This window comes from Ursus maritimus, unplaced genomic scaffold (genome assembly GCF_017311325.1).
Source record: "Ursus maritimus isolate PB19 unplaced genomic scaffold, ASM1731132v1 scaffold_2, whole genome shotgun sequence".
Classification (NCBI taxonomy): Eukaryota; Metazoa; Chordata; class Mammalia; order Carnivora; family Ursidae; genus Ursus; species Ursus maritimus.
In genome coordinates this window covers 79701228-79723212 of record NW_024424452.1, presented here as the reverse complement: position 1 = coordinate 79723212, position 21985 = coordinate 79701228, and the positions used below count along the sequence as shown (strand labels likewise).

Genomic DNA, 21985 nt, shown 5'->3' with positions numbered 1-21985 from the left:
TTCCTGGAGGAACATTGCGCTCTGCCCATTTCAAGTATCTGTCGGTGGGTTGCAGGTTACAAGGACATTTAATTGTATCTACATTCCCTTCTGGAAGCTAGGTTATTGATAGATATGCTTTGTTCTTGTAGATTGCTGAGACATTTGTGAACTGAGGGAGACTCACGTCTTGCAGGATTGTATCTCTCTATATGTTAGCTATTTGCTTTTCCTTTCCTTAGCTTTAGGACAACCAGGAGTGCCTGAGGAATGTCACATATATGGGGGGGATTATGGGGTGTCAGCTTCTGCTTTGTCCTCAACTTGCCTTCTGTTCCCTCATCACAGGCACCTCCTGATTCCTTTTTAAATAAAGTTTTCTTTATTCAGTTAATTCAAGTTAATTAAGAAAAAGTCAATCACCCTCATCTCATAGGCTTATACTGAGACTGGTTTTCTTTGTGTGTAAATATAGTGGGGACCACCTCCCACCAAAGGGTAGGACACGAGTGGTATCTCGAATAGTTCCTACTGTTGTGAAACCAACCTCTATAACCCAGAGCTCAAATATGCAATGTGAAGATAGAGTTTGGCAGAGATATAAAAAAGGAAGATAGTTTGTTTCTTTGCCAGGCAAAGGAGACTGGAGCAGTCTAGTGCCTCTAGGACTGCCCAGGCTAAAAGGTTGAGGGGTTTTCTAGGAAAATACAGGATCGGGGTAGTTTCCTTTTTTTTTTTTTTTTTTTTAAGATTTTATTTATTCATTTGTCAGAGAGAGAGAGAGAGAGAGCTCACAGGCTTACGAGCTGGAGAAAGGAGCAGAGGAAGAGGGAGAAACAGGCTCCTGGCCGAGCAAGGAGTGCTGGGATCATGAACTGAGATGAAGGCAGACGCTTAACCAACGAGCCACCCAGGCGCCCCTGGGTAGTTCTGATAGGATCTGGTAACTGCTGCCAGCCAGGTTCATTATGTCTTCGAGATGGTCTCCTGACTAGTGCTGCCACCAACCATCTGAGTCTCCTTACTAAGTATCAACATCAATACCGAGTTCCTGGAACAAAGGATTCTGCAGAAAAACGAGTGAAGGCGTGGGGCTTCAAGAATGAGGAGGAGAAAAATTCATTCAGTTTAAAGTTGAGCTTTGCTGAAGCATTAGTGTGTCCCTCTTAACATCCGCCCATGTTTCCATTTTCTATAGCTGTTTCACTATCCCTAATGAAGGAGTAGAAGGCTAGCTGAAGACAAAACACACGCTGACACCCAGAACCCTCCTCCCCCATATGTGTGACATTTCTCCAGGAAACTTCCAGCTCTCTTAATGCTTTGCTAGAGGGAAAACCACCTTAGCCTGATAATAGCAAGGCCTCCAGTACCCTGAGGATGTTCTTTAGCATGTCAAAGTCCTTTTGAAAAACCTCCGTTTTCCTTACCTCCCCCAACCCCATAGTATAGTCAGCCGTTCCTCACACTCCCCAGTGCAGCAGCTTTCTGCCCACGGGTCCTATCCCTGTGGTTTAATAAAATCACCTCATTGTACCAAAGATGGCTTAAGAATTCTTTCTCGGCCATCGGCTCTTGACCTCACCAACATTCCAAAACTACATCATCCCTACTATTTATACTGCAGGATACGTTTTATTTCAACCTGTTTGGGGGCATAAGCAGTCATGACACATCAGTGTAAATCACAGGTGCCCCTAGAGAACTTCCGTAAGCTTGGAGGCCATAAGATTTGCACAGGTGTGCCCATTAAACCCCAGGCTAGCATCCCTTGCCCCATGGCCACTTCAGTTTCTATCTGTATTAAATGAGTCAAGAGGGCCTTTTGGGTCAGAATACAGGCCCTTTCCCAAAACTGTTCTAGCGTTATGGCATTATTTGTTGAGTCTGCCTGACCCGCTTTGCTAATGCTTCGTTATATCTCCAGGCTGATTTCTGTTCTTTCCTTTCCTCTGGGAAGAGAACTCCCTCTAGTCTGCCTATTCTAGTTAATCTTTTTCCTCTGACTGCTGCTTTTCATTAAACGCAAATTCTGCTTGTCCCAGGATACCTAGACTAGCACCTATCTCCCCTAAGGCTCTTTTCTAACTTGCGGGCCACTGTTGAATACACCATGGGTGTTGTTGCTATTGTGTGACTAATGGCTCGGGTATGGTTAGCATACACATTTTCTACCCCAAAATGTTGGGCACCCCATATTAGGGTTAAATGAGCGGTCGTCAAAACCGTATGTAATTTAGTTTGAGTATGCCCTAAGGCCTCCCATAGCCTTCCTCCTGTCAGTGTGGGGCCATTCCTTAGGGGATCTCAGATCCACCACTTGATGCCCACCGCTTTCCTCTCCTCAGGAGCCCATTGTTTCCCTCCGTTCTAATTAATAGCTCTCCATCCCCCAAGACAAGGGTGATTGTGTGTGTGCATAACACATTGTAGCATGTTGGGCACACTGCCATTACATTGCTTCCTTTATAACCGGAGACCTTTGCAAGCATTTGATCATGGAGGTTTATGGTTACAGGGCATATTTACACAGGAATCAGTGTGCTGGGAGCAATAGACCACATGGCTTAAAATCTCTGTAGGAAGCAGTTTTTTGAAATTCTCTCCCAAAGATGTCCTTTGTAGTAGATGTAGCCTGAAAATACTAGTCAAAAGATGCTAACACATTATTAGAGTTCCATTTAGTCATTAACAATTGATCCAGTTCATCAACAGATTGTATGACCAGAATGTCTCCCAGACTCAGGTTTGTAGACTTCCATCCAATCTGGTCAGGTTTCAGAAGCAGGGGTAGCCTCAAACACAGCTTCAACTTTCTGGACATTTGGTATAATTGTCCTAAGAGGTGATATTCTTTTGCCCTGAGCCTTCTTTCAAGGTGTTGATACAATGTTGGATTTCTCTCATTTCAAACCCACTTATACATTCTTCTACACTCAGCTGTTATTTCTCCTTTCTGTCCACTTGTCATTTATTTGTATCTAAATTTTTCTACCTTTAAAAGGGGCATTAAGTTCAGCCACAGTGCTGGTCCTGGTTGCTAGCAGCAACCCTAGTCTAGCAAGCACCTCTCCCTCAATTTGTTCAATGATTAGCCATTTTATTTTAGGGAAGTCTAGTCCCCACTCCACCCCTCAATGCACACACACACAATGTTGAACCTTTCATATTGCTCCTGAAGGAGGTATACCCATGATCACCCTACACTCTTCCTTTCTTTCCCCGCCCACATTCAGCTGTTAAGCACTAATTGCTGGCCAATTGCTCTATTTTTTTTTTTTTTTTGGCCTGTCCATGAGCTTAAATTATTCTGTAAACTAATCCAATAAAATTGTGTCTCCTTTATTTATTTGTTGTTTTAAGAGAGAGAGAGAGTGCACGCACACATGCATGAGTGTGGAGGGACAGGGTAGCGAGAAAGGGAGAGAGAGAATCCCAAGCAGTTTCCACACTCAGTGCAGAGCCTGATGCAGGGATTGATCTCACAACCCTGAGTCAAAATGAAGAGTCCAATGTTTAACCAACTGAGCCATCCGGGTGCCCCAAATTGTGCCTCCTTTAAAGGCATGGTTTCTGAAGTTAGAGTTCGATATCTTTTCCTGACTGCAAGAGAATTCCTCCCAGCTGTCCTATTGCTCTGTTCTCTCTCACAAACTAGCCAGCCTACAGTCTAGTCTGTATCTTCATTAAATGCATGAATCTCTTTCCAATTGCTTTTCACCACAACCTCCACCGTTCAAACCCTTAGGCTTGAACTTCTGCAAGTTCTGTTAAGAATGCAGTCAGTTCCTTTGGAAATGGATTGGGAGCTCCCAGCTCCTCCCGAGAAAGAGATGAGGAACAAGTTTCTCTTCCTAGGCAACATTTCTGAGCTGGGGTTAGGAACAGTGCATGTTTCTCTCAAAGTGCCACCTTTGGTGTAGGTGCTGAGTGCTCAGTGAAGTGGGGGGAGCAGCAGCCCCTCTCTGGGCATGGAATCATTGCTCCCCAGATGTGACAAGTGTATTGGACCCCAGTTCTTTCAGCATGCTGTGACCAAGGCCCTGACTGCATCTGACTCACCAATAGCCCCTACTCCCCAAGCTAGCAGTCATTTAACTCACAGCAGCACCATAGACACCCACACACGTTCCCTTGATATTAACAGAACAGCTCAGTTCATTCTCTTTCTGCCTACTGCCATCAGGATGTCCACATTTAAAAATTATTCCCTTCTAACAACCAAAAATGCTTCAGTTAACTTAATGTAAGTTGGAAGAAGTTGGCCTTCCTGCCTTTTTCCTCTGGAAAATATGAAATAAACATATCTTCCCTGACACTCAAGGCTTTTACTTACTGGAATGAGGGATCACTTTTCTTCCAGGCTTTATTATATTTATCCATTTCTAAAAGATAGGACTTTCTGAGATTTATCATAATAAAAACAATTCAACAATTAGAAGGAAAGAATATGCCACCCCAAAATGTGCCATTTTGGCAGAAGGATTATTTTGAACTGAATATTTTTAAGAAACTGTAGGCCCAGGAGAGCTCTGAAAATGGAAATTGCCCTTTTGTAAGAGAAATCTACATTTATAAAGGGAATTTACATTAGAAAGGGGGCTTGTACCAGGAAGAGAGCTATTACTAGAGAGCTATTACCTGCCTGGCAGAGCAACCTTTGTTTACCAAACATTTTTTCTCAGCTTCCTGGGACACCTTCATGTCTTGGAAGCCCCAAACTCCTAAACCTTTCCTTAGCTCATTATGGTGTGTAAACCTCAATTCTTTAGTCCCCTTTTGAGTCTCATATCTTTGAGGGGCTTCCATTAAGTAATTCAAACATAACTTAAAAAAATTTTTCCTTCCTGTTAATCTGTCTTCTTACCCCAAACTCCTAAACTTTGGCCCATCCTCAGCCTGACCAGCATACATTCCCCTGAGAATAAAATAACTTATTCTCTGATCTACTACTTATACATACCACTGTCAACTTTGAAATTCAGTTACTTTACCACCCAAAGATGGGTTTATTTAAGAATAAAAGAGAATGCAATCTGGAATAAACAAGTTGCGTGAAACCTTACCCAAGGTTTATTCCAGGGAATAGACGAGAGGCAACTGTTTTTCCAGGTGAGAAGGATAAGTTGGGAAGGCTGTTATAAATGGAAAGTCCACTGGAATAAACTGGGAGCTCAAAGTGTGGCAGCTTCTCACTGGCCAAGCCGTTGCAGGGGAAGGGGAGTTGGGGAGGAGAAAGCCCCTCTTCTGGCTAGAATAGTAGGGTGGTATCCACCTGCAAGTCTAGGAATGGTCAAGTCCTAAAGTCAAGTCCTCTCCTCCTGTTGGGTCTGCAGTTGACTATGAGTGGTGAAGCCTTAACCGCCTAATGCCATTTTAGTGAGATTTTCCATGAGTGTTTCACATCACCCATTCACCCCACTTCCCCACACCTAGTTGTTTCTAGCCTTGCTTGCTCTTCTCTTTTGCCTAACTCTGGAGTGTCGCTTGCACACCTTGTGGTCAAAACATTCTCCCTGTTGCAATAATCACCCTCCCCCACTTGGCAATAATCATTTTCTCTCTCTTGCAATAACACATTTTTTTTAAGTAGGGTAGGGATGCCTCGGTGGCTCAGTTGGTTGAGCATCTGACTCTTATTTTTATTTTTTTAAAGATTTTATTTATTTATTTCACAGAGAGAGACAGCGAGAGAGGGAACACAAGCAAGGGGAATGTGAGAGGGAGAAGCAGGCTTCCTGCCGAGCAGGAAGCCCGATGTGGGGCTTGATCCCAGGACCCTGGGATCATGACCTAAGCTGAAGGCAGATGCTTAACAGCTGACCCACCCCGGCGCCCCTAGCATCTGACTCTTGATTTCAGTTCAGGTCATGATCTTAGGGTTGTGAGATCAAGCCCCACATAGGGCTCCATGATCAGCACTGAGTCTACTTGTCCCTCTCCCTTCCCCTTTGTTCCTCCCCCCTCCACTCCTCCTACACACTCTATCTCTTTCTCTAAAATAAATAAAATAAATAAGTAAAATCTTCTTGTTTCTTTTTTTTTAAGTAAAATCTTTAAAAATAAATAAATAAATAAATAAATAAAGTAGGCCAGATGCGCAATGTTGGGCTTGAACTCAAGACCCTGAGATCAAGAGTCATGTGCTCTACCAACTGAGTTGGCCAGGCACCCCACAATAATACTTTTGAATAGTCTCTCCTTCTTTAAATCCAGATTTGATTTTTATTCCAGGCTTATTACTAAGTTCTCTTGGTATTGCCTACCCTACCTCTATGACATCCTGAACATAAGGGTTTTATAGTTTATGGTTAACTTTGAGTTAATACTCAAGATAGAATAATGGAAGTGGGTTGTTACTGTCCCAGCTAGAGTCATTATAATGCAGCTAGCTTCCCACCAATCCAGCAGATGCACAAGAGGGTCCAAGTGAGACCTGAAGAACATCCCAGTAGAGCTCAGAGGAAACTGCCAACCTGCAGAATGAACAGTCAGTAAGTGGTGCTTTGTTTTTTTTTGTTTGTTTGTTTTTTTAAGATTTATTTATTTATTTAGTTGACAGAGAGAGACAGCCAGCGAGAGAGGGAACACAAGCAGGGGGAGTGGGAGAGGAAGAAGCAGGCTCCCAGCCGAGGAGCCCGATATGGGACTCGATCCCGGAATGCCGGGATCATGCCCTGAGCCGAAGGCAGATGCCTAACGACTGCGCTACCCAGGCGCCCCTGTTTTGTTTTGTTTTACAGATTTATTCATTTATTTTTTTGAGAGAGAGAGAGCATGAACAGTAGGGGCAAAGGGAGAGGGAGAGAGAATCTGAAGCAGACTCCATGCTGAGTGTGGAGCCTGGTGTGGGGTTCGATCCCAGGACCCTGAAATCATGACCTGAGCTGAAACCAAGAGTGGAATACTTAACTCACTGTGCCATCCAGGTGCCCCAAGTGGTCTTGTTTTAAGCCTTTAAGTTTATGGGTATTTGTTATGCAGCAATTGATTAATGATGCAGTGAACACATGAAGGAAAGAATGAACAAATGAATAAATAAACAAATGAATAATGTTCATTTAATAATGAAACTCTGGAGATTGTGTTCCTTCCTAAGTAGGAGGAAGGCAAACCAGGACTTCCGAAGTAGATTGCTACTGGGGCTTCCGATCTGAGATGATATTTAGTATATGAGCTGACAAGGATAAAAATATGACTTTTGAGTGTATTTTTGAAACTTTAGTTGCTATGGGGGTGTTTGGAAGTGTATCAAATGTATCGCCCACCAAAAATATGGAGTCGTGATACTAAGAGGATATTAGTGAGTTCTCTGTGAGTCATGCATTCACCTTAGACTAGAAAATATCTTCACGATGTTGTGAAAAGTCAAAATCACGCAGGAAGTTGCATTAGTCTTTAAGGCAACTTTAAAATATGACAGCATCTTTTTTTTTTTTAATGACAGTATCTTAATTTAATATCCACTTAGTAAAAATATATGTACCTTGCCCTCAATATACCAGGCACTTTGCCAGATGCTGGGAATAGATCAGAAATAACAGTCATTGCAATCGAGAACCTGACAATCTAGTTGAAAGATAGACAATTACAACACTAAGTGCAATGACCAGTAAGGGATTTACTGCCTGTGTAAATAAATACTTGGGGTTTGTGCTGATATCAGGTATGGCTGGATTCAGGACTAAAATGCTGTGGTCAGAATTTCATTTCTCTCCATGTATTAATACTGTGTTCCTCTATACTGGTCTCATTCTTGGATTCCAAAGGTAGCAAGGTGATACTAACATGGCGGCAACAGTTTCCATCTCTATGACCTCTTTGGCTTCAGAGTCATCAAGAAAACAACAACAACAAAAAAACCCCACCAAAAAACAAGCCCTCCTTCCCAGATGTCCCAGCAAAAGTTCCTCTTTCTTCAGTAATTCATCCATTCCTGAACCAATCATTCTGGTTGGAGGGGTGGAACAGGCACTAAGAATGTGACTCACTGTCGTAAGTCCGGATTATATGTTAAACTTGGAGTTTGGGGGTTTGGGTTCTCTCCAGAATCACACAGACTGAAAATGAGAACAGACACAGATCTCCATGTGTCACCAGAGGTAAGGTAAGTGGATGGTGGTATTCAAAACACAATCGCTTTAGATTATAGAGGACCTAGCTTTGTCATTCTTAGTTACTGCAAAAATTTACCCGCAGTTTATGGTTTGTCTTTTTATGTTGTCCTTTTTAAATGTTTATTGTTCTTGTTGTTAAATATGTCCATCTTTTTCTCAGTGATTATTTCAGGACCTTTAGCCAAATTCCCAATAATTCTCACACTCCTGATTATGTTTTCTTTTCTCAAGGGGAAAAAAAATGGAAACAAATGGTGAGTTGAAGGGAAGGAAAAATACTTCGCTACCCTCAAGGTCTTCCAGCTGGACTAAAAATTATTAAATTTACATGAGACAGGTTAGCAGGAGAAAAAAACCCAGTTTTTAATATGTGCACACAGAGGCCCAGTAATGAAATTGAGCCCTAAAGAAATGACCAAGGCAGGCAGTTTTTATACTTTTTAGCGAAAGAAACAATCTATGAGGAATTGACAGGATAAAAAAACCAAAACAAAACACCCTTAACTTTGGGAGTTTTGATTAGTAAGGAATTCTAAACAGAATTTGGGCTGGGTAGTAAATTAGTAAAAAGTGACAAGAGTTGGGGCACCTGGCTGGCTCAGTTGGTAGAGCATGCCACTCTTCATCTTGAGGTTATAAATTCGAGCCCCACATTAGGTGTAGAGATAACTTAAAACCTTAAAAAAAAGAAACCTAAAAAACATAGTAACAGGAGTTATTTATATAACCTTCTGAGCTCTACATTTCCCATCTCTGCTACAAAGAATGTTTCTTTACTTAGTGGTACAGGGAGGGTACCTTTCACATTGGAAATTTATTTCCTGCTTTCAAAGGGATGGAGAAGGGTCTGAATATCTTTTTGGTATAAGTTATCCCTTAAGGACTTTTTACTTAAAATAATCAATATGCCAAAGTGACATATTTTGGGGCAGCCTGCCCTCAGTCCCTACAGAGTCTTAGTATTATTCTCAAGAAAGTCTTACCCGGTGTACCATTAAAACAAGAACATATAATTTTGTATAGTTTCTATGAATAAAATCTCATTTCATTTTTTTTAAAGACTTTCTTTATGAGAGAAAGAGAGAGCACAAGTAGGCAGAGTGGCAGGCAGAGGCAGAGGGAGACGGAGAGGGAGGCTACCCGCTGAGCAAGGAGCCCAGGGCAGGCTCGATCCCAGAACCCTGGGATCATGACCTGAGCGGAAGGCAGCCAACTGGCTTCCTGTATTAGTTTGCTAGTGCTGCTACAGCAAAATACTACGGACTGGGTGGCTTAAAGAACAGATACTTATTTTCTCATGGTTATGGGAGCTGGAAGTCTGGGATCAAGATGTTGACTGGGTTGGTTTCGCCTCAGGCCTACCTCCTTGGCCGGCAGATGGCCCCCTTCTTGCTGTGTCCTCACGTGGTCTTTCCTCTGTGCATGCCCCTGGTATCTCTTTGTTGTCCAAATTTCCTCTACTTGTAAGAACACTGGTCAGATAGAATTACAGCCTACCCTAAAGATCTAAATTTTAACTTAATCACCTCTCAAAGACCCTATCTCCAAAGGTAGTCACATTCCGAGGGACTAGGGGTTAAGGCTTCAGCATATGAATGGTGGGGGGTTTACAATTTAGCCCATAACACCATCTTTTTCTCTCTTTCTTTCTTTCTTTCTTTCTTTCTTTCTTTCTTTCTTTCTTTCTTTTCTTCTTCTTCTTCTTCTTCTTCTTTTTTTTTTTTTGATTTTACCTATTCATTTGAGAGGGAGAGAGAGAGCATGAGCGGGGGTGAGGGGCAGAGAGAGAAGGAGAAGCAGGTTCCCTGCTGAACAGAAAGCCCAATGTAGGGCTCAATCCCAGGACCCCAAGGTCATGACCCAAGCCAGAGGCACACACTTAACCCACTGAGCCACCCAGGAGCCCCAACACGGCTTTTCCGACTCTATATTCTCTCTCTCTCCCTCTTTTCTTTTTTTTAATTTTTTTTTTAGATTTTATTTATTTATTTGACAGAGAGAGAGACAGCCAGCGAGAAAGGGAACACAAGCAGGGGGAGTGGGAGAGGAAGAAGCAGGCTCATAGCGGAGGATCCTGATGTGGGGCTCGATCCCATAACGCCGGGATCACGCCCTGAGCCAAAGGCAGACGCTTAACCGCTGTGCCACCCAGGCACCCCTCTCCCTCTTTTCCACCTCTCCCACATACTGCTCTAAGACACTGGCTTTTGAGCTTCAACTACTGAGCATTCCCGCTACAAAGGGCATTTGCAAATGCTGTGTTAATGTCTGCCTAGAATGATCCTCCCCTACTGTTCCCTCGGCCCACTTCTTTTTTTCATTCAGGTCTCTGGTCAAACATTAGTCTCAGAGATGGTTTTGACCAATTTAATCAAAATATCATTTCCAACAGTCAACTTTGTTTAACAGAGTCTATCTACTGACTTAATATATTTATTAGCACATAAAGATTATGAGGAAGAAAATTTGTGTAACTACCGTATGTCCAGAACTTGATATAGTGGTTGATACATGGCAAGTATCCAATAAATGTTTGTTGAATGAATAAATGTTATTCCTGAAGAATAGAGAAAGACTGACCCACTGAATCTTCTACAAATGAGTAATTAATTTGTGTTTGGATATTATCTGCTAATCATATGTCTCTCAGAAACCAGAAATTATTATTATTTTACTTTTATTTATTAAGTAATCTTTACCCCCAACATGGGGCTCAAACTCACAACCCTGAGATCAAGAGATCAAAAGTCGGGGCATCTGGGTGGCTCAGTAGGTTAAACATCTGCCTTTGGCTCAGGTCACGGTCCCAGAGTCCTGGGATCAAGACCAGAGTCTGGCTCCCTGCTCAGTGGTGAGTCTGCTTCTCCCCCTCTTTCTCTCTCTCTGTGTACTCTCTCTCAAATAAATAAAATCTTTAGGGGCGCCTGGGTGGCACAGCGGTTAAGCGTCTGCCTTCGGCTCAGGGTGTGATCCCGGCGTTATGGGATCGAGCCCCATAAAAAAAACAAGTGGAGAGGCACCTGGATGGCACAGTTGGTTAAGTGTCCAACTCTTGACTTCGGTCATGAGATTCTCATGCTTTGGATTCTCTCTCCCTCTCCTTTTGCCCCTCCCAGTCATGTGTGCTCTTTCTCTCTCTCTCTCTCTCTCAAATAAATAAATAAATCTTTAAAAAACTAAAACCAAAACAAGGGCGCCTGGGTGGCTCAGGTCATGATCCCAGGGTCCTGGGATCAAGTCCCACATTGGACTCCTTGCTCAATGAAGAGCCTGCTTCTCCCTCTGTTGCTCCCCTTGCTTGTGCTCTCTCTCTCTGTGTCAAATAAATAAATAAAATCTTAAAAAAAAAAAAAACTTAAACGAAACAAGTGGAACTATTTGGTAAGAAGCACAATAATTGATAGAATTTGCACATGAATGCAAATTAGTGAAATAAGATCGAGAAACTCTACTAGAAAATAAAAAAGGAAGAATATAAATGTATAAATTATAGATATATACAAAAACATACAAACTTCATATATATATACATATATATATATACACACACACATTTTAGCTGTGTGTGTGTGTATTGCTAAAGGGTAGAGTGAAGAGAAATAAAAGTGCCAAATCCAATTAATTGGAATCTCAGAAGGAAAGAAAAAGGAGGAAGTATATGATGAAATAGTATGGTGTGATGATTCATTTCCCAGAATTAAAGCAAGAAAAAACAACTCTGATTGAAAAGGCCCTTACAGAGGCAAACAAGAGATATGCATAAAGGACATGATCTCAGGTTTCAGTACAAAGAGAGAGTGAGGGCGGGAGGTGGGGAACGACTCAGACATAAGCAGTCTTACTCCAAAGCCTGCAACCCACTCCACTATGACCTACATGTTATAGCATACCGAGTTCGTAAAGATGTGGAAGATTATATTAGGCTCAATACGAAAACTCGGAAATATTACTTGGTTATTACTATTTTGTATTTAAAACTTTTTTTTTTTTTAAAGATTTTATTTATTTATTTGACAGAGATAGAGACAGCCAGCGAGAGAGGGAACACAAGCAGGGGGAGTGGGAGAGGAAGAAGCAGGCTCACACCAGAGGAGCCTGATGTGGGGCTCGATCCCGGAACGCCGGGATCACGCCCTGAGCCGAAGGCAGACGCCCAACCGCTGTGCCACCCAGGCGCCCCTGTATTTAAAACTTTATTTGGAATATATGTTTTTGCATGGCACAAACTGGAGGTTTAATTTACAATTTTTCCAAATGGACAATGTTTTAGCACTGTTTATTGATTAATGATGGCACTGCCTCTTTGTCTAATGTGTATGTGTCTTGTTTTTTAATTTTTTTCAGTGCTTGCTAGGAATTGAGGACCATGATGAAATGCCTGTGAATTATCTAGAGGAATTTGTACTGGTTGCTGCCGCAAAAGAACCCTCACATTTCAGTGACTCTTCCTATCTCAGGGCGAACGTTGGGAGTGGTTCCTCCTGCTTCTTCGGGTGGTTCTTTCCTCAACTTCAGGCTTTTTCCTCACATGTAGGCAGGGATCAGTATCCAGCTGAAGACTTAAAGATGCTCTTTAGATCTCTGGAACTCTGTACAGCTCTTTCCTTTCTGCAGCTCTGCCCTGAAAACTCTGGCCACTGGATTCTTAGCCACTTCTCAGACTGCCAGTTACATTTCCTCAACTGAGAGACCATCTGGAATTGCCTGGGTCCCCTCTCCTTGTGGCGTGGCCTGGAGATGTTCTTGAGGCAGTCAGCTGGGGGGATTCTAGGGCTCACCTCATTTCTTTCCCCCCTTTCTCGGGGTTCACAGTGCTGTGCTACCCACTCTCCAATGTCTGAAAGCATTGCCTCACACAGTGAGCCTGTTTTTTCAGTGGTTTCATGTGGGAGGGTAAACTCGGTCCATGTTACTCCATATTGGTCAAAAACGGAGGTCCCTTGGATTCTTTTTGTTATTTTGTAAGTTGGAGTTCATTCTTATGCAGTCTTTTCCGAGGAATGTGTAGGGGATTAGATTGTGTTCCCTAGAAGCCAGGCCTGAGATGGGAATTCTTAAGAGAGTGACTTAATGAGGGTTTTCTCTTGGGAGGAGGGCAGAGAGGGAAGCAGGATAGGGCTGGAGAAGGAAAGGGCCAGAATGAGGTTTCATGTGGCAACTAATTTCAGTCTAGCTCTCTGGGGATCCAAGGTGCACTAACCACACTGCAAGGCTGGTCCCAAAGAGGCCAGAATTTTGTTTAGAATGGTGTCTGATACTCAATTTTTACTTGTGATTTTGGTTTAACTGCTCAAAACTAACATATGCTCTTGGATGAGTTGAACTACGATTGGACAAAGATTACCTAGATTTGGCAACCTTCAGTCATTGAACAGGGGGTGGAGTGCCAGGATTTTGGCCAGCGGCTTTACTGCTTTAACCAAATTTTTCCCAAGTGGAAATGAGATAATACTAGTTTCTACTATCTCACAATAAACTGATAAGTGCAAAGGCAGTTTATGAACTGGTTTAATGGTAGATGCCTGAGGCTCTGGGTGGGAGGACTCAATAGGCTGAGAAAAAAATACCTGTTGTTATCTGAATAAATATAAGAATTACCATGTGGACTCATGAAATAAGAGGAAACAGGTCAGAAAGAATCCTTGTTTTATTTGACACCACCTTTAGGTTAACAATAGGCTCCCGCAGTAACTTCTCTTGCGACCTGATATAAATCTAATTACGTTTATTATAACCAAATACTATGCATCCTTTATTCTAGGTTGTTTGCACAAGTTCACAAACCAGTGCTACTTTAGCATTCCCAGTTTCTTACAGAATTTAGTTGATGATAGGAACATGTATTGCAGTAGATACCACAGTATGACTGGCCTGCAATTATATCTGAATGCCCAGGGTACTAGGCAGAAAGAAATGTCACAATCTAGGAAGGAGTCTTGATGCAAATTACAGTGAACAATTTGCTGTTTTATTTTTTTTTATTTTTTAATTTTTTTTAAAGATTTATTTATTTATTTATTTAACAGGATAGAGACAGCCAGCGAGAGAGGGAACACAAGCAGGGGGAGTGGGAGAAGAAGAAGCAGGCTCATAGCGGAGGAGCCTGATGTGGGGCTCGATCCCATAACGCCAGGATCACGCCCTGAGCCAAAGGCAGACACTTAACCGCTGTGCCACCCAGGCGCCCCCAATTTGCTGTTTTAAACACAGCTTGATTCTAGCTATATACACTTTCCCAGACTGTTTAGTTATGCCACATTGCAGCATGGGTCTTTAAATCCATGGAGCAAAAGATTTACTATGTAACATGCTTCGATTTCAATATGAAGTGGGTTTTTTTTTCTCCTTTTGTCTTTTATTACCTGGTCTCCACCTCATGATGACAGCAATTGTTCTCTTTTGAATTCATTAGAATTCATTAGATCTCCTTTTGTTTTGGTTTATTAAATTCAAGTGGATCTAAACTTACCCATATATTCATATATTCATAAATATTGCCATAGAAAAGATGAGCAAAATTTTTTAAAGATTTTATTTATTTATTTGAGAGAGAGAGACAAAGCGATAAGCTGGAGTGGGGAGGAGAGGGAGAAGCAGACTCCCCACTGAGCAGGGAGCCTCCTGCAGGGCTTGACCCCAAGATGCTTAAGTGAGTCACCCAGGAGCCCCGAGCAAATGTTTTTCTAGACCATGTTTTTCCCCAGTCTCGGGCAGTTTTTTTTTTTCTTTGAAACTTTGTTTTTGCATCCACATTCGCACAGCTCCTAATATAATATTTCATTGTTAAAATACTTCTGATTGGCCTAGGACATATTTTTACAACTGCCTTGACTTCAATTGCTAGCAGTAGCTTGCCAAAGAGGTGCTTTAATAAAGGAAATTAACTTCTTTTAATATGTTGACTGATATACCAAGGTTTTAGTGCTATTAGTTTACCTTCCCCAAAAGTGCTTATAATTTTACATAGGAAGACTGGAGGAACAGAATAAAAGCTAACAATGCCATTCTAGCAATGAAAACAGTGTGATAGACATTTTCAGAAAAAAAAAAGTTGTCTGCAAACAGTAACTCTTGAGAAATTATAGTTCTCCGTAGGTAACTGCCTACCTCTGGTTTTAATTCATAAGTTGGAGCTTTTCATTTTACCAGTAGATGATGGATTATTTTCTTCTAGATGTATTATTATGCTATCGCATTATAGAAACCTTTCTATTTCTTTCCTGTCCATTCACACTGACAAAAAAAATATATTTTCTTCTTTCCCCCTTCAGTTTAGCTTTTTAATACCATGTTTATTTGACATCTCTCTCTCTCTCTCTCTTAAAACAAGCAACCCTATTAAATTAAAAAAAAAGAACTTAAGAGGAAGCTATTATTCACTAAGAGATTTGGTTGGACAGCAAACAGGGAGAACAGGTAGCAAACTCTTCAGGGGAATCAGGCAGATAAGGTTTTTAGAAAGGATCTTTTTGAGAGATTGGTTACCAAAGGGCAGGACTAGCTGGAGGTAGAAACCAGCAGCCTTATTTCCCAAATATATTACACTTGGATAAGTCACTTTGTTATTGATTGATTGATTGATTTTATTTTTAAGCTCTACACCCAAGGTCGAGCTTGAACTCAGGACCCCAAGATCAAGAGTCACATGTTCTTCCGAGTCAGCCAGCCAGGCGCCCCTGGATTAGCCCCTTTGGAAATTTGTCTGGGAACTTCAATCTTCGTGGTAATTCCATTCCATCTTAACTCCTTTGGATTTTACTTCAGTAATAGTATTTTCGTAAAAGACTTCGGATTTTGTCTTGACATTTTTGTCATTTACGTGATTAATATATTTAACAACATGATGGAATTCTTTCATTTATTAAGGCGTAGTTTTTATTTTACATGTACTTTCATTTTTCATAATGTTTTCTTGTCTTCTGTTTGCTTCTTTTCCTGAGTTGTCAGACTTCCTTGGGGGTGTGTGTGTGTGTGTGTGTGTGTGTGTTTTGCCATACTTCCTCTTTTCTCTTCTGCTTTTCCAGAACATCTTGCCTGTAAAAAACAATAAGGACTGTGTACTTTGAGAGCAGTCTTTATAGATTTAACTGATATAAAAGGGAAATTCCATTGCATCACATCTATCCCCTCCGCTTCCTTTTTTTTTTTTTTTTTTATTTATTTATTTGACAGAGATAGAGACAGCCAGCGAGAGAGGGAACAGAAGCAGGGGGAGTGGAGAGGAAGAAGCAGGCTCCCAGCAGAGGAGCCTGACGTGGGGCTCGATCCCAGGACTCCGGGATCATGCCCCGAGCTGAAGGCAGATGCTTAACGACCGCGCCACCCAGGCGCCCCTCCACTTCCTTTTTTAAATTTAGATTTTACTGAAGCCCAGGTTCCAAAGAGGTAATACTAAGCACCGATGATTTTTTCCTAGGAGACTCCTCAGCTAAGGTCATACCACTTTTGTCCCTTTAATAAGCTACCTGGAAGGAAGAGATCATTTTACATATTTCTCAGACATTCTCTACATAACAATCACAGTGTTTCTCAAAGGGTTAGGTTCACTTGGGTGCTGGTAAGAATGCATATTCATAGGCCCTACCACAGACCTAAAGTCAAAATCTCAGGAACCTCCAGTTTTATTTTTTATGTGCTGAACTTCCTCCTGTGTCTTAACCTGAGTTTTTGATCACTGCCTGGATTTGCTTACTTGAATACACACACACACACACACACACACACACACACACACATATATTTAGAGATTTTATTTATTTATTTATTTAAGGGGGGGTAGAGAGAGCACTAGTGGGAGGGGCGTGGGAAGACGGAAAAGCAGGTTCCCCACTGAGCAGGGAGCCCAATGCAGGGCTCCATCCCTGGGACCTTGGGATCATGACTTGAGCCTAGGCAGATGCTTCACCAATTGAGTCAACCAGGTGCTCCCCCCCTTGAATATATTTTCATCCACTTACTCAATACATCCAAAATTAAAGTATCCACTGGCCATCTCCAATTATGTCATCATGCTATCATCCCTGGACTCATCTTTGGAGTCATTCTTCTTTGTATTCCATCATTTTAAAAATAGTTTTATTTAAGTAATCTCTATCCCCAGCATGGGGCTCGAACCCGTGACCCCGAAATCAGGAGTCACACCGTCTTCCGACTAAGCCAGCCAGGCACCCCTGTATTCCATCATTTTATACTTAATCGACTTATTGGCCTTTGTGCCAAGTACTGGGAAAGACAGTAATGAACAAGAGAGATCATAGGTCATGCCCTCAGGGGTGGTAAAGATTCTCTTACAGAGAGTAATTTAATCCTAGAGATTCTTTTGTGTTTTTCTCAGAATACTCCCTTACTTTCTTTGTCAGCACCCTAATCTAGAATCTCATCACGTTTGGACTGCCATCAGTTTTTCCTAATTAGTTTCTTTGCTCCTAATCTCCCACCTCTTCTTAAAGACTCATCTGCTGAAAACTTAATCTTCAAAACAACGCTTCGAATATATTTTACCCCCTCGCAATGCATTCATTGTTCCGGTTGCCTATAGGTCACTTTCCAAAGTGGATTCAAGGCTTTTACAATCTGGTCCCCAGATGAGTTTTGCTGAATCAACTTTTCCCCCTATGAAATAGATATCTGAATTTGATGTAAGCATTTTTACTTATTTATTTTCTGGGCTCATGACTTTAATTACACGTTCTGCTTGACCAAGCTATGCTTTTCTCTTAAAGCCCATCCCCAACCCAGACATGGTTGGCCCTTAGCCCTTGCTCTTGTTTCTGCTCCTATGGTGTTTCTCTGCTTACTCATTAAGCATTTAGCATGTGCTCTTTGGTAACATTATTTATCTTTGTATGTATTTTTCTAGTTCTTCAATTATTCCTTAGGCTTCTTGAATGCAGGAACAATGTTTTATACACTTCTTTATCTCTTCCTTGCCCAGTCCAGGCCTATGTGTACTATTTGATAAATATTCATCAGGTTCTTTACACTTACTTTTTAATGCATTCCTTCGATCAAGAAATTATTGAATGCCCAGTAAGAACCAATATGGTCCCATCTTTGATAGAACTTACAATTTAGTTGGAAAAACGGACTTTAAGCAAATAAAGATGAGACCGATTGCTTTATTCATTTGTAAGTCAAGAAATATTTAATAAGCACCTATCATAGGTATGTTCCATGTTGGGAATACAAAGCTGAAGCTAATAGGCTAGTAGAGGAGAATCACATATAAACCACAAAAATAACAATGTTATAAGTGCAAACAAAATATCCTAGGAGCACAAAGTAGGGTGTAAATATCTCTGCTGAGGTGTCAGTAAGGCTTCACATTTCAGTTGGGTCTTGAAAGTGAAGTTAAGTGTTTGGGTAATCCAATGTTCGCACAAGGAGGGTGGTTCTTGGAGATCTGGTAAACTCATTCCTAGATCATATTCTGAGCAGAAATGTGAGCTGGTAATAGTAAGGTAAGCAGCAAAGTCAGAGCTGAGGATGACAGCCTGGTTCTGTCCCTTCCACATGGATAAAGCTTCCTAGGGAAAGGCCTTCAATACACAGGATGGAATTAAATCTGGGATCTTTCCCTCTAAGAACCACAGGATGACAGAGTTGGAAAGGATACGGAAAATCACCCAGTTGTTTCTAATTTACATCCCCCAGAATCTTGGAGATTTTCAAAATGGCAAATGAAAATCTGTATTCAATTTTCGATATTCCAAAAAACTTCCAGAAACTGCACATTTTTTCGTGGTATTAACTGCCAGGTTTCCTTGTTTTGTGCTAGAATTATATCAGATCCACATTACATCGAGGTTCCGACCGAGCTGTGTTCAGATTAAATATAATTTGTTTTCCCATTATTGTTATGCTTAATTTGGTAAATAATTTTTCAAGATCCAAGAGAGCATGGTCAAACCAATGAAACTGGTAACATTTGCTACAATATTTGCAAGCTAGAAAGCACCGTTCACTGACTTCATCTTAATTTATTCCTCACAATACTGTGGAATGGTTTAACATCAGAGCCCAGACTTCTTGACTCTCCGTCCAGTGCTCTTTTCAACTGCTCAGAGCTCCTGGGTTTTTTTCTTCGCGTCCGGGTCTACAGTGTCTTCAAACCGCGACTCGGAAGCACCTGCCATGCTCTTGCCACTGGGTCACACCACCTGCCTCTCGGGGGACAGCGACAGCGACAGCGACCGCTCCCTCTCCACGTTCAGGAATGCGGCTCGCCCCCACGCAGGCGTGGTGCAGCGACTCCGCGCCCGCGCCGCTCTGAGCGTGGAGCGGAGACCCGGAGCAACCTCGAGGGTCGGAGCCTAGAGCGCGTGCGCAGTCCCCTCGCGAGCACTCGGCTCTTCCCCCAAGCTCCCAAACCATTGCGCCACCCTATCATTCATTCCTCTTTTAGGAGCCCTTTCACCCTTTAGGACAGCCTGCCCCACACCCTCCGCCCCGTACGCCAAGAGCGGCGAAAGCTGTGGACGGGCGCGGCCGGTGTTGCTAGGCCACCACCGGGGGCGCGCTGCGCGAGTCCGAGCGGCCCGCGAAGTTGTCTCCGCCGCCGCTCCCGCCCCTTCCGCCGCTCGCGTGCGCGCACGGCCGGCTCTCGGCGCGCCCCGGTTGGCTGCGGCGGGGCCCGCGGCGGTGGCGGCCTCGGCAGCGGTAGTGGTTTCCCCTCCGCTTTCTTAGTTTCCTCCGCCCCCTCCCGTCGGACGCCGCTGTGTGCTCGCCTTAAAAAAAATCAACTTTATTGTTCCTCAGCCCCACCTCCCGGCGCGGCGCGCGGCCTCAGGATGCACTGAAGCTGAGGGGAGGGAGGCGGCGGCGGGTCGCGGTCGCGGTCCCTCTCCGAGCGCCCAGCCGGAGGTGGGAGAGTCACGATGTCTGGGAGCCGCCAGGCCGGGTCGGGCTCCGCCGGGACCAGCCCCGGCTCCTCGGCGGCCTCCTCGGTGACTTCCGCCTCCTCGTCCTTGTCCTCTTCTCCGTCGCCCCCTTCCGCGGCGGCGGCGGTGGCGGCGGCGGCGTCCGGCGGGGCGGGCCAGGCCGCGGCTTCGGGCGGCCTCGGGGGCCCGGCGCGGCCTGTGCTGGTGGCGGCCGCGGTGTCCGGCAGCGGCGGCGGGGCGGTGTCCGCGGGCCTTTCTCGGCTCAGCTGCGCGGCCAGGCCCAGCGCCGGCGTGGGAGGGAGCGGCTCCAGCCTCGGCAGCGGCAGCAGGAAGAGACCCCTGCTCGCCCCCCTGTGCAACGGGCTCATCAACTCCTACGAGGACAAAAGCAACGACTTCGTGTGGTGAGTTTGAAGAGCATCGCCCTCCCCTTCGCTGAATGAGCAGTTTGCCCTGTTTGGGCTGGTGGGGTCGGCTGGGAGGGTGGTCTGGTTGGTGCCGTGGCGGTGTGCAGACCTTCAGCCTGGTGGTTGATGGGGTGAGATGGGGGAGTGTTGGAGTCCCGAGGCAAGGGTGGTGGGGGTACTAAAGAGGTCAGTGCTGGTGGGGAGGAGGTGAGGGGAGTTGAGGGAATAAAGAGGGGGCGAGAAGGAAGGTGAGATAAATGTGCCTAAAAGGAGAAAGTTGGCCCTTGAATTTTCTGGCTGTCTGGTGGTTACTTAGGCACCCTATCGGTCCGGATTGCTTGTTGAAGTGAATTAAACTTGTAAAAGGAGAGGATTAAGCTTCCTGGGATGCTGAGGGATGGAGTTGGTCGTGGTTTGCTTATTGAAAGTGTGGTAGATGGTGCTCTAGACGTGGGTATGGATATTTTAAGGAGAAGTAGTATTTCATGTCTATATCCCTTCGTGTGTGTGTGTGTGTGTGTGTGTGTGTATAAATATCCTCCCACTTCAAAGGGTAGGCCACTTTTAAATCTGCTGTTGAAGCTACTGTAGTCATAAAGTCTGTTCACAATTCCACTTGTCACTGAATGCCTTGAAAGAGGGAACCACATTTATTAAACATAATCCACGTGTTAGATGTAATTGACATTGGTGTAACAGGCTATAGTGTACTGGAACTTCGGATTTGAGAAACGCCAGCTAGTAGACATTTTGTCATCAGAGTTGGCACCTTGAATGCTACACAGTAGTATTCAGTTATGATATTTGGCATAGATGGGTTATCCATATTAAGTGAAAGATGGAGTTGATTGTTTTGCTGAAAGTGTTTTGGGATTTTTATTGTTTTTGTATCCAGAACCCAATCCAAATGGTAGGATTATGAGAAAGGAACTGCTTTTAGCTAAGTGAGAACTGGTAGGATTTTACGCTTTTTCTTTGGAGGAAATTGTTGATAGACTTAGAATATTAGTAGGAAGTTGGCCTGCACTGTCATTGTAGGGAAGTTGATTTACTTCAGGGTTGATGTGAGTTGGCATCATTAAATAAGATAGGGCTAGAAGGTGGAACTGTAGGAAAGATTTTGGTAAGACTTAATAGTTTCTAGTTATTGCAGTAAAAATATCTTCATTCATATTTTTGCTTTGGTCTTAAATTATTATGGATTCAGAATTAATTCATTTTTCATTGAAACTTGGCTATAATTGTGATTGTTACGTATAACTTAACCAGCTTATGGGTGGGTCTAAGAGGTGTTTGCGCTCATACCCAGTAGAGTGCCATATGATGAAATAGAAGTGATGAAACAAAATGGGAGTTTTCAGAATTTGTCTTTTTAGCCACCATTTGCATTTTAATTTTTAGTAGGCTGAAAGAAAACAAATATGCAAGCATTTATATAGGTGCACTGAAATAGTGTAGAAGATGTGAGAAATAACGGAATCAGTCTTTCGTTCAATAGATATTTATTTGGCACACATTGTCTGCCAGACACCATATGAGTTGCATTACTATTGGCCATTTTGTAGAGAATTGGAGAGCCATAGAGTCATATAAGCAGCTGGCA

At 43.1% G+C, this 21985-nt stretch overlaps 1 protein-coding gene across 4 annotated transcripts in view; it reads left to right on the top strand.

The window, feature by feature from the left end:
- Positions 1 to 19757: 19757 nt before the first annotated feature.
- Positions 19758 to 21985, top strand: part of COP1 (COP1 E3 ubiquitin ligase) — a 238821-nt gene continuing 236593 nt past the window's right edge. For 2 of the 4 annotated variants that reach the window (XM_040636243.1, XM_040636242.1), the window contains exon 1: positions 19765 to 20379. In XM_040636243.1, the coding sequence (XP_040492177.1) occupies positions 19973 to 20379 (407 nt within the window). In that variant the 5' untranslated portion in view covers positions 19765 to 19972. Of the gene's footprint in view, positions 20380 to 21985 lie in introns of all 4 variants that reach the window. The other 2 variants (XR_005836379.1, XM_008696678.2) reach the window with 2 other exon arrangements.